This window comes from Genypterus blacodes, unplaced genomic scaffold (assembly GCF_046128005.1).
Source record: "Genypterus blacodes isolate CSIRO-AG114 ecotype Tasmania unplaced genomic scaffold, CSIRO-AGI_Gbla_v1 ptg000015l_1, whole genome shotgun sequence".
Classification (NCBI taxonomy): Eukaryota; Metazoa; Chordata; class Actinopteri; order Ophidiiformes; family Ophidiidae; genus Genypterus; species Genypterus blacodes.
Genome location: NW_027466829.1, coordinates 3,278,273 through 3,291,410, shown reverse-complemented (window position 1 = coordinate 3,291,410; position 13,138 = coordinate 3,278,273). Strand labels below are relative to the sequence as shown.

General features: G+C 41.6%; 2 protein-coding genes across 2 annotated transcripts; one reads left to right on the top strand and one right to left on the bottom strand.

The window, feature by feature from the left end:
• Positions 1-464: 464 nt before the first annotated feature.
• Positions 465-5,224, bottom strand: LOC142989437 (1-phosphatidylinositol 4,5-bisphosphate phosphodiesterase zeta-1-like). Its single transcript, XM_076138965.1, has 11 exons — positions 5,108-5,224; positions 4,582-4,783; positions 3,604-3,748; positions 3,340-3,492; positions 3,126-3,245; positions 2,822-2,978; positions 2,539-2,655; positions 1,856-2,028; positions 1,207-1,333; positions 838-987; positions 465-620 (listed from the first exon to the last, which is right to left on the bottom strand). Exons 1-11 carry the CDS (start codon positions 5,172-5,174, stop codon positions 538-540), a joined length of 1,494 nt encoding a protein of 497 aa, XP_075995080.1. The 5' UTR covers positions 5,175-5,224; the 3' UTR covers positions 465-537.
• A 2,179-nt stretch (positions 5,225-7,403) lies between these two features.
• Positions 7,404-12,679, top strand: pnpla2 (patatin-like phospholipase domain containing 2). The gene is made up of 9 exons (XM_076140773.1): positions 7,404-7,908; positions 8,106-8,338; positions 8,494-8,559; positions 9,438-9,647; positions 9,778-9,838; positions 10,139-10,342; positions 10,613-10,745; positions 10,999-11,121; positions 11,363-12,679. Exons 1-9 carry the CDS (start codon positions 7,722-7,724, stop codon positions 11,679-11,681), a joined length of 1,536 nt encoding a protein of 511 aa, XP_075996888.1. The 5' UTR covers positions 7,404-7,721; the 3' UTR covers positions 11,682-12,679.
• Positions 12,680-13,138: the final 459 nt, after the last annotated feature.

Below are 13,138 nucleotides of genomic sequence, written 5' to 3'. Positions count from 1 at the left end.
ACCCAAATAGTCTTTCTGACTTAAATTGTACATTTAAGTACACAGTAAGTTTGCTTCTGGCCTGATGAAGAGGCTCAAGGAAAGGAAAACCGATCCCCCAGAGCCCCAGCACCACACACACATCCAACATCCACGAAGCAGTCACCCACGTATACACCAAAAAGAGGAAGGATGTGGCAAGGCTGCATGATATTCTTTGTATTGTTCAACTGCCACCAGCTGGCAGTATACAGCGGGTTGACAACTCTTTGATCAGAGGAGGTGCTCTTATGTCTATGTGTGGCACAGACGAGCACCCTGTATCTGAAGCCAGAAATTGGGTTAAAAGTCTGTTTTATAAACTTAATTAGCACTATTCAGTGGTTTAAAATAAGGACACACAGAGCTGTTTGAAATATATACATATAATATAACATAAACACAATCTACTGTTAATATGCAAGCTTTAATTTCTCTGCAGCAAGGTGTGTGTGTGTGTGTGTGTGTGTGTGTGTGTGTGTGTGTGTGTGTGTGTGTGTGTGTGTGTGTGTGACTGATTTAACTAAGGTGGACAAGGATGAAGAGGGAGGCTGGGTCCAGTCTGCATCCGTCTTTGGACAAGAGAGGCACCCAACGGTAACCTGGGGGTGAAGAGGAGACAGTCACAACACATGCAGTCACATACCTAAGCTAATGTAGCTGATACATGTGTAGAAACATGTGCTCTATGTTCAAAAACACAGGAAACACACCAATGTTTTTGTTGAATCTCAGAGAATCTAAGTCGATACTTTGGTAACACTGACATGTCGCAATGTCGCATGATGTCATTTCACTTCTCATCTCACCCCCGCTCACCTTTCTTCATACTGGTGAAGGGCAGAGTGTACTGGCCCACAAACTCACTCTTATCAAGGGCAACCTGGTCTCGTACACTAAATCGGACAAGGCAGAGTTCAGGCACACTGATGTCGAAGCTCATATCAACTTCCCAGGAAGGAGCCAAAGCTATAAAGACAACAAACTGAATCAATCAAATACAATCCACATGAAATGAACCAGAATAATTCCTTTTCTGAATTTGAATAGAACCTGAAAAATAAGAAGTGAATGCAGGCTTCTAAATGTAAACAGTAGCTCATAGCTTTGACAAAACTGATGAAAGTAGAACTGAGTACTGATGTGTCTCAACAAGGCCACCGTGTGTTTGTTTGTTGCATTACTTACAGTTGTTTTTAACAGAATGTGTGTGTTTTCTGACGGAGTCGGACGGGATTCCCTCAATATCCACTCTGACAAAAGGGTCCAGAGGTTTGCCAGTTCTAGGCAGAGGTAGGTTTGATCCACCGATAACCTAAACGACGCACAATCACATACCACACACAAACACACAAATACGCACAAATTGGGTGTGACACGGGAATGGATTTTAGAAGGTGACTGAAGAGGAGAGCCTAGATGAGCAAAGACGAAGCGGAGAAGGAGGAGGGCTGTAATTACACTGGTCTGAGGAAACACAGGCTTATCTGCAGTCCCCTCACACTGAGCCTTTCCTCCCCTGATCAAAGACACACCTGCATATGCTCATCACAACATGTCCTGCTTGGCACTGATGGAGCTTTACTGTGTCCGGTCCCCGACATGTACAGTTCCTTTCCTCTCCTCAATGATCTCATGCCAAACTACGTATGCTGCATTGTTGTAATAAATCATTCATACGATCAGAGAAAGCTGAAAATCAATCACTTTTTGTTGATTTTATGGTAAATAGGCTCAAGGGGAAATATTTGTTCTAAGGAGATGAATTAGGAAGTGTTTACTGACTGAAATTACAAAACTCGGTTAGAATACTGAATGTGATTGATGACAGCTGTACCTTAAGCATCAGCTGTGTGGGCGTTTCACTGGGCTGGTATTGGTTGGGATCAAAACTCTCGTCACTGGACATGAGCACTGGTGGCTTAAGGACATAGCCACAGCCTCCGTTGTCCTGGAAACGACCATCATTGAGGTTCATAGCCAAGCCTGGAGTCTGGAAATTGAGAGCCACTGCAAAACACCAAGAGGCATATATAGTTCAAACTAAAAATATGAAAACAAAGAGCAGGTGCAAACGTTCGATGGAAGCCATGTTGCAATCGCCTAAAGCTTGTTTAAATAAAAATGAGTAGTACGGAGGGTTCAACCTGCAGGAAGGAGCTGCATTATTCAGTGCCTCACTGTTCCTACACCAATTGCTGACATTGCATCAGGGTCATGTTCCATGTATCCGACTGTGCAATAAGTGCACATTGAAAGGTTTTTCTGTGGTTTAAAGCTACAGTATGCATTGGTGTGTGAACTGAATACAACATGTCTTCAGTATGTGTCAGTGGGGGAATCAGTCCATGTCGGACCCCATGCCTGAGCTGGTGAGAAGACAGGTGGACTGACAGCAACACCAGTAAGGAAAGACATGAAAGTGAATCCATGAGAATATAAAGGGTGAAATCATCTTTTCAAAATTTGAGAGGAACGTCTGCACTGTGGGATGTGTGAATCTGCTCTCGTCATCCTCACCTAACTGTGAGCCCACATTCCAGAACTGCTGGGGGTTGTAGTTAGTGGACCAGACCCTGGAGCCTGCTGGGTAGATCCTGGTGAGGAACTTCTGGTTGTGTTGAACAAACTCAGCACCTGGGTCAGAGGGCACCACAGTGAGCATCAGTCTAATGTCTCCACTGACACAGACACTCGTGAATGAGAGAATCCACAAATACAGATTTTAAAATCTGACTTTAGTACAATAACGACATGCATCTTGAGTGTAGACTTTGTCGTTGGCCCCCTGGACAAATCTTACCTGAAGTTTGGGCTAGCTCGCGAGACTTCTTCTCATCCATAGATGTGTTCTCGTAGATGCTTTGGTATTCCTGGGAATGACTGAAGGTGATGAACTTGACTGAGCCGGTGTATATGACCAGGTCAGAAAGGCCCTCTGCCACCATCACCCTCCTCCTCTAATCATTACAGTCAGGGGAGAAAGGGAGAGAATAAAGGGAAGACATTGAGTGGCTTCAGCTTCAGCTACATGTTTCTGTATATATATATTAAACTATGTTGATGTAATCTGTTCTTCCACCTAACTGAGTTAACCACTGACTTACTTTCAGCTTTGCAGACTTTGATTTGGTTTGAGAGTCCTCCTCCTCTGTCTGCTCTGTACTTTCTCCAGGCTCCTCTGTCTTTATCTTTTTATTCTTGATGAGGATCTTGTACTTCAGGTCCTGTTAGTACCCCGCACATCCAATCACATACACATGGAGGTCAATGCAACTTTCCCTCTGGGCAAACCACAATTTTGGCTTGTAAGATACTTACGTTTGGACTAGGAAGTTCTCCAGATGTTAGGTGATCACAAGGAGTTTTCAGGAGCTTGTCCCCCAGGATGGAGTCGAGGTACTGGGCCATGACCTCCTGCTGCTCCAGGCAACAATGGTTTTCCAATGACAGGATCAAGGGGAAGGGAGAAACCTTCAACCAAATAACCACAAAACATGATTCAACCCATATTTTCAATAATTGTCATTAGTCTGATTAGGATGACACTCAATATATTTCTTCCAAAATACTAAGCACTGTTACATCGAAGGCATGTTGCTCCACAGTGGTGACGACATCCTTGAAGAGAAGTCTCTTGGTGAGGGTGTAGCCGTGGTAGACGATGGGGTCTGCATTTGGTCCATCCCAGCAGTCGATCTCCAGACAGCGACAGCCTTTTGTGAGCGCACTGCCACCATCAATGAATTGAGTCAGGAAAAAGGTACACAAAATTAATGCCCATACAGGAACCACATTTCTGTTGAGAACACGTGCTATCCATCTATTTTACAACAGTGACCATAGTGACGGCCCTTATTCTCCCCTTAGCCATGCCTCTTCGTCTAGTTTACCAGTAGATGGCAGTGGCTTTCATATGAAGCTCCTCCTAATGAACCCTTCCGTGGCTGAAACACTTAATGCCTCAGAAAGCTTCATTGCACTATCACTACGTTCCTCTCCCTTTTGTCACCACACCACGTGAGAGAAATGGCTATCAGGTTAAAAAGGTCACCTTTTCCGACCACTACGTTCTCCTCTCTTGATGACCTTTCATTAGCTACCCAGAGTTTCCACTGGGTTAGCGTCTTCCACCAGACCAGCCGGCCAGGAGTTCAGCACTTTGACAGAGACCATAAACACACCCCATCTGCTGCCAGTGGCCCCTTCTTTAATCATCACATCACGGGACAACGTCAATTTCACTGTCGGGCCCAACACATGAGTGTGTCAGTGAAATCAGAGAGAAAAAGATTATGCAGAAAACACTTTCATGTAGGTCTGATAGGACTCTTCAGTGAGATTCTAACTGTACATTTAGGGGTAATTTAGGTTTACAAATGTATAAGACTTCGAAATTCCACCAAATATAAGCCATTAAGAGTTATCTAAGTACATGCTTCCTGTAAGATTTTTGCATTTTGCAATAGGTGACTACAAAGGTAAACATGTTTACAATTTTAACAGTGCATAGATCTTTTAATGACAGTAGGACTGTCAGATGAACACATAAATATAGCTTACCTAATATAGGCGCTCAGGTGACTCTTGCTTGTCAGCTGATTTCCTGTTAGGTAAGTGTTGTGTGAAGAAGAGATGAAATAACTGGAAAGAGGCTTGTCCATATCTTGGTACACAGTATTGTGTGACTGGTCAAACACACAGCAGTCATTGGACTCCATGTATCTCAGGAATCCTTCAAAGGTCATGCATTTGCTTTGTATGGCTGCCAGGGACAGGAACAGAGTCACATTCTCACTCATTCAATACCATCAATAAAAAATCCTATCACCAATTGTAAAATGTAGGCAAAAAGAACAACAAACTGCTGTGAGGAGTAGGTAGAAAAGGTATTTAAAATTTGGCTCGAGCGTATCTAAAGTAAATAGAGTGAGCTGCATGGTTGAGTAAGATTTCCAGGTAAACAGTTGTGTCTGAATAAATAGTAGTAGTAATAGCAGTAGTAATAGTAATAGTAGTAGTAATAGTAGAGGTTGGAATGAGCACTAAGCATTCTGAGGAGACATAGGGCCGCTTTACTTTCACTCACCTGTAGGATCAATCTCATATCTGTCGATCAAAGCGTCTGCGGTCTCCTCAGTTGCTGTGAGCTCCATCTGCTCCTCATGCAGGAACTGGAGCAGAGCACTGAGGGGTAAGGTGCTCTGGCCTGCACAGTAGGTTTCGTACAGATGCTGTATTAAGCCTCTTCTGGTCAAGGACATGCTTTTTCCATATGCCAACCTCTTCAACTGTTGATGGTGACAACAGTTAGCTAACAAGCTACCATAAGCTCCTAAAAGTTCATGATAAAATGGTTAAAAAACAAATAAGGTGGCAGAATGTTGTTCTAACAAGTATTAAACGATTATAATGATGGAATAAAGTTTACCATCGAGGCTATAATGAATATATAACATTTAATAACTTACTTTAACTGTTAAAAGTTAACCGTTTAACTTTAACAGCTTGCAAACCTACATTATGTTGTTATTATGGTAGCAAGTTTGCTGACCTTAGCATTAGCATTAGCAAAAGAACTATCTAACAAAAAAAGAAACAAAAACAATGGCAATATCAATATTAACAAAAGAAATTCACTACTACCTTTTTTAGACAGCAGGTCCACTTCTTGTGTTGTGTTCTCTAACCATAACAACTGTTGAACTGTCAACTGATTCAAGATGTGAAGATGAAAGTGTTGCTGTTGTTCAGTTAAACAATGCTACAGAAGTTAACCAACTGTAGATGAGATTCTGGAATGTTAGACATTTAAAATTATTATTTAAAATTATTATACATTTCAAAGTCAATTTTATTTTACAATTTTCAAAAACAAAACACATTACGGCGTGTGTACGTGCATATTGAGCTGCAACAAGCACCGTTCCTCCATTCCTCCAATCAGCTCCAAACTTGTCAAAAACATTTGTTCAGGGCTCTGCGATATACAAAGGGTGCTTTGGATTTAATTCAAAATTAAAATCAGCAGTATTATTTTTTATTTACACTAGACATGAATGGAAGCAGCCTAGCTCCCCCCATAATGACATCAAGAATGATGTCACAGTTGAAATGAATATAACCACCCTAGCAATCCTCCATCATGAATGACATCACTATTTTTTCCAAGGTTCGGCTGGGTTTTCATTAGTAGAAACCTTAATCACGACATCACCCACAAAATGACTACGTGTAATTGAGGGATGAATTTGGTCTGTTAATGGCCAGTTTCTATTCAAAGTTTCCAAAGTTTAATAGTGATCATTGTGGGTGTGCGTGATTTTCTCTGAGCTGTTTCATACAGTGTGCTTGCAACCACAAAGCTGTCTCCAAACAGACAGACAGACACACACACTCCAATTATAGTGAAACAAACAAACACTCACTCTGCAATTATAGTTTAATTATACTTTTTATAATTATATAAGATTGGTGTACTGATACAGAACTGACAAAGAAAATGCCCCTTTCTCATACCAGAAGGAATGATTTTATATTTCGGGGGTTCACGTGATCATTTTCGGACACAAAAAGCTTGATAAGTTAGTCAAAAATGACAAACACAAAATCCCTGGTATAGTCATCACAAAAATAAGGTTTGCTTCTGTCTTATAGCTAAGTGAGCATTGGGAGTGACCCTACCATACCTGATGTCTTCACCTATCACTGTATCCTTTAATGCCATAGGAATCATCATAGCTTTTGAAAGGATTCACTCTTTTCTTACGCTCACATAACTGCAGCTTATATCTTAACGTGGTCGTAAATCGATGTGTTGACTTTGATGATATGCCAATAAAGGCTGCATTTGAGTTCACTGCAGTTCCATGAAAACTTCCCTCTCAGAAACACCAGAAGTGCAGCTCCTCCTGCTCACATTTCACTGTTAAGCTTATGAAACTGCACTGCTTTCATACATTAATTCAGACTTGATGAGGAATGATACACACAGGCACACTGAAAACACACACACACACTAAATATTCTTCTATTTCTTTTTCAATCACTGTCACTTTGGAAACATGCCAATTGTATCTGTTTTGCAAACAGGACAATATTTTATTTTGCTCACTGAACAAAGTTCTTCAAAGATAATATCTTATGGTGATGGATACATCGAAAGTATTTTTGTTTAGGGTTGTAAACATTTTGTGGACCGGCTGTCAGGGTGAATTTGATTTGACTGAAATGACCTTTAATTGATTTGAGGGTGTTTTCCAGCGATGTAGGCTGTGATTGGGCATAGGTCCATCAACATCGTTTATGATTGGATAGCGTGGTTATCAGTGTGGATTGTGATTGGACATATCAATTTAGACCACGCCTTCTTCCCGGTACAGCTCCAGGCGACAACAACATTCCCCACAACTCTGTAGCTGGTCTGTTGTCAAAGTAACTCTAACTTTTGCGAACAAGTTTCGCCTCAACTTAAATGAACATTTGGTTTCTCAGTTTTCATTATTGTCACGTTAACATCTGTTTTCAGCAACGGAGGACAAAAAGTGCCGTCTCGTAGTTAACAAAAGCAAGCGAACCAAATCCACGTTTACGTAGCAAAACAAAAACAACAGCTGAGTGATGACGAGCTGATTAAAATATCATTTCCTTCGCGGACTTGGACCTCGGATTCAGTCATTAGAGTTCAAGAGTTGTTCTCCGGTATGTTTCCCTTAGACTCGCCGTGGAACATTTCCTTCGCAGGCTGTGGCTTCCTGGGCATCTACCACGTTGGTGTTGCCAGCTGTCTTCTGGAACGAGCCCCCTTTCTGGTGCAGAACGCCCGGCACATATATGGAGCATCCGCTGGAGCTCTCACCGCCGCTGGTCTGGTCACTGATGTGTGTCTTGGTAGGTATTTGGGGGTAAAAAGAAAAGTAGATTATTCCACTTAAATAAAAATATTGTAAGACATTAGGAAAAATAAGACAATAGAATAACAAATGCAGCTTTAAGGGTCTGTTATTATAAGGATGAAACAACAATAAATGGCCTTTGAATGTGTCCTTCTCCAGTTGATGCTCTCCTTTTCTTTGTCGTGTTCACAGGAGAAGCTGGTGCACACATCATTGCTGTTGCCAAAGAGGCGAGGAAGAGGTTCCTGGGACCCATGCATCCTTCTTTTAATCTGATGAAGATTGTGCGCCACATGTTGGAACGCACTTTGCCTGCTGATGCCCACCGTCGGGCATCTGGGCGTCTGGGAATCTCCCTAACTCGGGTGTCAGATGGAGAGAATGTCCTGGTGTCTCACTTCAACAGCAAAGAGGAGCTGGTGCAGGTGTGTATTGTGTCTTGTGTGTGTATTTATTCTGTTCAGTAGATTATTATTAGCAGTGTAAATATGTAAACATGTGTGATGGCCAAAAGGATTGAGGCAGTATTGTTGTTTTCACATTTTATAACAATGCACTAAGTTAAAACTCTTTTATTTAGGCTTGTGTCTGCAGTGCCTACATCCCTGTATACTGTGGCCTTATTCCTCCTACCCTGCAGGGAGTGGTGAGTAGTTTGAGTACTTTCAGCCCGCATGCCTTTTCCTTGTATTGTTAAATGACAGATTGCAGGGTAGATTGACCCGTACGGTCACCGATCTTCTTTGCTGCTTCGTTTCAATTGTGTATTTCCTTTCATTGTGTTCTGTTGTGGTTTCTTGTGGCACTTTTATATGGTAGAGGCCACCCTCATCAAAGACCACCCTTCCTCGAGAATGTATTTGCTCTGAACAACACTTTTGTGGAAGTACTAGTTTAAATTTCCTCAGGAGTGCGTGTTTGTCAAACATGTCCCATGACAACGGGAAAGCAGAACATGCAGTTTCACTCGTCACATCTCTTGACACGGTGGCATTCTACGAACTCCCATTTATTTGTTCATTTATAACTGGCATTGAGCAATCCTAAGGCCCCCACAGCCCCGCCCCTCCCTCGGTGGCCTTTGCAGTTGTTTTCTAAGAGCTTGCAGGCTGTTGTTTGCATGCAGGGCTTGTGACCAAAATGTTCGACATGGCAGAAGCACATGGTACAATGTTGGCTGCGTCTCTGTGGATGTTCTGTCCCCATACCCTCGCTGGTTAAATTTCAAAGAATGATGTCACTCCAATGTTATCTGTTGACAAGCACTCATGTCACCCAGTCAGGGTTTAAAAGTGTGTCAGCTTACAGCTTAACAAACAAAGCAATACACAGGGTAGTACCATCATATCCTGTGTATTGATTCAAGTGTTCCCTTTTTCCATTCATGCCACACACACACACACACACACACACACACACACACACACACACACACACACACACACACACTTTACTCAAAGGAAGGTTATGAAAAGATTACAATGAGTTCTTGCTTTCTGTTGATTGGATCTATGTATTATTCAGAGATATGTGGATGGAGGAATCTCGGACAACCTGCCTCAGTACGAGTTGAAAAATACGATTACCGTGTCGCCGTTCTGTGGAGAGAGCGACATCTGTCCCAGAGACACTTCAACCAACATACACGAGCTGCGCTTCACCAACACCAGCATCCAGTTCACCCTCACCAACCTCTACAGGGTCTCCAAGGCACTTTTCCCCCCAGACCCAATGGTGAGACGGTTGATTACATCGTCCTTTCACACTACACACACAGAGACACATGCAAGGATTTACTGATTAGTAACCGTCTGGACCTCATTCTTGAAGCAATAACAAAGAAATGTGTTTGTTTTGGGTGCAGACAATGAAGGCCATGTGTAAACAGGGATATGAAGATACTCTGCTATTTTTAAAGAGGAATGGTAAGAATTGGTGGTTGGGTTGCAAACAAGTGTGTTGTGCTCAGTTTGTTCATAATCGGGTCCCTAGCACCAAGAGCAATCGACCACTAACACACTGGCCAGTGATTTGGCGAGGCGATGTTTGCTTGCATGCCAATGCTGATACGCAACCAGAATTTCTGCTTCGTGTGCCAACACGCCATCAAATAGACTGACATGGTTTCAAAGCTAGTTGAGTTGAGTCAATTTAGAAAAAAGTACTTGCGGAACAATTTGCTTACTTTTTTTGTCCAACCAATGCACATTTTCTTCTGTATTCAGGTCTGCTTAATTTCAACGGCCCTCTTAGACATAGACCCATGCTTCTCAAGAGAGAGGAAGGGGATGATTGTGGTGATGTTGTTGATAAAAAAAGAGATGGAAAGGAGGAAATGCCACATGTTGAGGATGAAGCATTGATCGCTCATTCCAGTCCTGCAGCAGAGGAGCATGTCGTTGGATGCCTTCCACCCACCCTGCACAGAGGTAACAACACATTCCTGAAGAGCAAATGAAAGAAGAAGCATTCACAGTGAATTCTGAAGTCCAAATGATCACTGGTGTTCACCAAATTGAATTGACTTTATTGCAGCTAAATGTCATGTTCTGATAACAGTAGAATGTGTTTTGTGGACTGAATAGTATCTATATGTAATTTGTAACACACATTATGTCCAGCATTGTACCTACAATAGTAGTGAAATTTAGTATCTCCTCATTAGAATCCATTTTGATTCTCTTTGCCTCCCTCTGCAGCTCTTTTAGAGGCCTGCATGGAGCGGAGGAGCCTGGCGCAGTCGCTAAGCAACCTGCTTCCTGTCAGGATGGCTTCAGCGATGATGCTCCCCTATACTCTCCCCCTAGAGTCGGCTGTGTCTCTGATTGTCAGGTACTGTAGGAGTTCATTCAGTCTAATAAACAACCGCAGCAGGACATTCGTTTCATGAGGGATTTTTTGTAAATACATATAGTTTATTTTTAATGTTTACAGGAACTTACTCTCATTTAACAGTTTTTTAAAATTTGATAAAAAATGTAACCAGCAATCTGCAGCTATAACAGGACAGGACTGATTAAGGTAAGTAACATTGAAGGTATTTTCCAGTACAGCCATGACGTAGTAATGGTATGTCCATCTGTAGACTCTTGGAGTGGCTGCCATATGTGCCGGAAGATGTGGAGTGGATTCGAGAGCAGATCATCAAAGTGTTGAAGCACATTTTGCGCCAGGCTTCCAAAAACATCTCCCAGCATGTGTCTGCCCGGTGGGTGACACACATACACACACACACACAACATATATTTTCAGATAGAGATTTTTCCCAGATATCAACAAAGGAAACGGTTTTCTCTTTCAAGGCAACTATTACAATGGCCAGTTTAATTCTCTGATTGGATCTAGATCACACAGCATTCTTTCATCACAATAGCTGCATTGAAAAGACAACTGTCACAGTCAAAGCCAACGCCTCCTTCAAACCTGTCTGCTGATCACGGTTTCTCCAGGTTTTCCTGTCAGCTGGTGCTGCACCATTATCGGTCCCTCCCATCTAGGATCAGCTCCACCAACCTTTTTCCCATGTGGGTGAATGAAAGCAGCTCCTCAGTCCTTGATGCTTTCATGCGGTTAGACCAGTATAAGAGGCAGCTGCTGTCTGCTGGGCTGTTTATCAACATGGACCTGCAAGGCTCCTTCAAAGCTGGATCACTGTCACCTGACAACCGCCCGCCATCCATCCTCTCATCAGAGGGCCTCACCATGGACACCAGTTGCCTTAACACTCCACCTGCTCCTGATTCTGGAGAAGGTAGCAGCAGCTCCTAAGAACTGCTGACATTGAGTGTCAGAGCTACAATATTAACAGTACATACAGAAATATTTTTGATTTGTAAATCGATTATACATTCTAAATCTGCCGTGAAATGAAATCAACCTCTCCAATGAAATGGATGTAGATATGATGATTATAATACTATGTATTAACTTAATATGGTGAAATAAGATTTTAACTACAATATGATGTACATGTACTCAAACAGTCCTGTGCAGACTCAACAACATGGCATGACAAACATGAATGCACATAGTAAGCATTTATGTATTATGTGGAATGTAGTCAAACCAGTAGTTAAGTACACAGGTGCTGTTGCGTGCAGTTCTGAGCTCAAAGCCTCTCCTGCTCCCAGCATCTGCCACACAGCCAAACAAGTGGAGAGCGACTGCTGAATAAAGGTAGAACTCTGTTACAGGTAGTTAGTGGCACTCCATATTTTATGCAAGTGTCAATGCCGTGTTTTAAGCCAATACACAGTTTGTGTTATTTCCATGTGTATAAATGTCAGTTTATCTTAAAAGTATTATCTTATTTTTATTTATATGAATCTGTTTGCCGAAACAGTTAAGTGATATCATTTATTTAATAAGGTTGGAATTCTTGAAAGTTTGAAAGTTTTAATTTCTTTTAAATGTATGTTTTGTGTTTTGACACTAATGTGAGTTTTGTGCTGTGTTTAAGGACATCAATCAAAGGTGAAATTGAATCTTAATTTATAAAAGAGACAAAGATAGGAATATTTTTTTCAATTTACTTATTTGACAAGTCATATTGCTCAGGTAATAGCTTGCCTAATTCTTTAAAAGCTAGTCTCTCTCCCTCTCTCTCTCTCTCTCTCTCTCTCTCTCTCTCTCTCTCTCTCTCGCCCCTGTTGTTTGTACAAATGGAATTTTAACTATTTTGCAACATTCACTGCTGGAGGCAGTCGAGGCTTACAACTAATTTAGTTTAATTCTATATGTAAATCGATAATTGGGGATTTCGATGCCATACCATAGTTGTGCTTCATACTCATACATCCGTTATTTATAGTTGCATTTAGGATGGCTGCATTGCAGGCAATAATGTTTGCATGATCATGAAATAAACTGGTGTTTAGTATGAACTGTGGGATAAACTGAGTCATTTCTTGTTGCTGTTCAAACTTTCTGCTAACTTATTCAAGCAATCATACACAACGATTCAAACTTAATTTACAAAATACCCTTCATACAGTTAATACAGTGATGTGATAGTCTGTGGAACAGTAAACACGACAATCTAATCATATCCATCCACTGATTAGCAAGGACCTTTTAATCAAATATAAAACAATGCTCAGCCTGGCCTCTTCAAGTACAGTATATCAGGACGGGAAATACGGAAGCTTTCTTGAACGGGGCTTTTTACATGAAAAGCTACGTCCTTTCTTGTTATGTAATCTGTTTGGAATTAAAGACAAATATTA

What these genes read in the sequence shown, in the direction of transcription:
- LOC142989437 (XM_076138965.1), bottom strand. Translation starts at nt 5,174, where the DNA reads ATGGAGCTCACAGCAACTGAGGAGACCGCAGACGCTTTGATCGACAGA. An exon ending in CGAGCTAGCCCAAACTTCAG is followed by an intron (nt 2,656 to 2,821) that starts GTAAGATTTGTC and finishes CCTCTGACCCAG; the next exon opens with GTGCTGAGTTTGTTCAACAC. An exon ending in ACATTCTGTTAAAAACAACT is followed by an intron (nt 988 to 1,206) that starts GTAAGTAATGCA and finishes TTGTCTTTATAG; the next exon opens with CTTTGGCTCCTTCCTGGGAA.
- pnpla2 (XM_076140773.1), top strand. Translation starts at nt 7,722, where the DNA reads ATGTTTCCCTTAGACTCGCCGTGGAACATTTCCTTCGCAGGCTGTGGC. An exon ending in GCAAAGAGGAGCTGGTGCAG is followed by an intron (nt 8,339 to 8,493) that starts GTGTGTATTGTG and finishes TCTTTTATTTAG; the next exon opens with GCTTGTGTCTGCAGTGCCTA. An exon ending in TCCCAGCATGTGTCTGCCCG is followed by an intron (nt 11,122 to 11,362) that starts GTGGGTGACACA and finishes CGGTTTCTCCAG; the next exon opens with GTTTTCCTGTCAGCTGGTGC.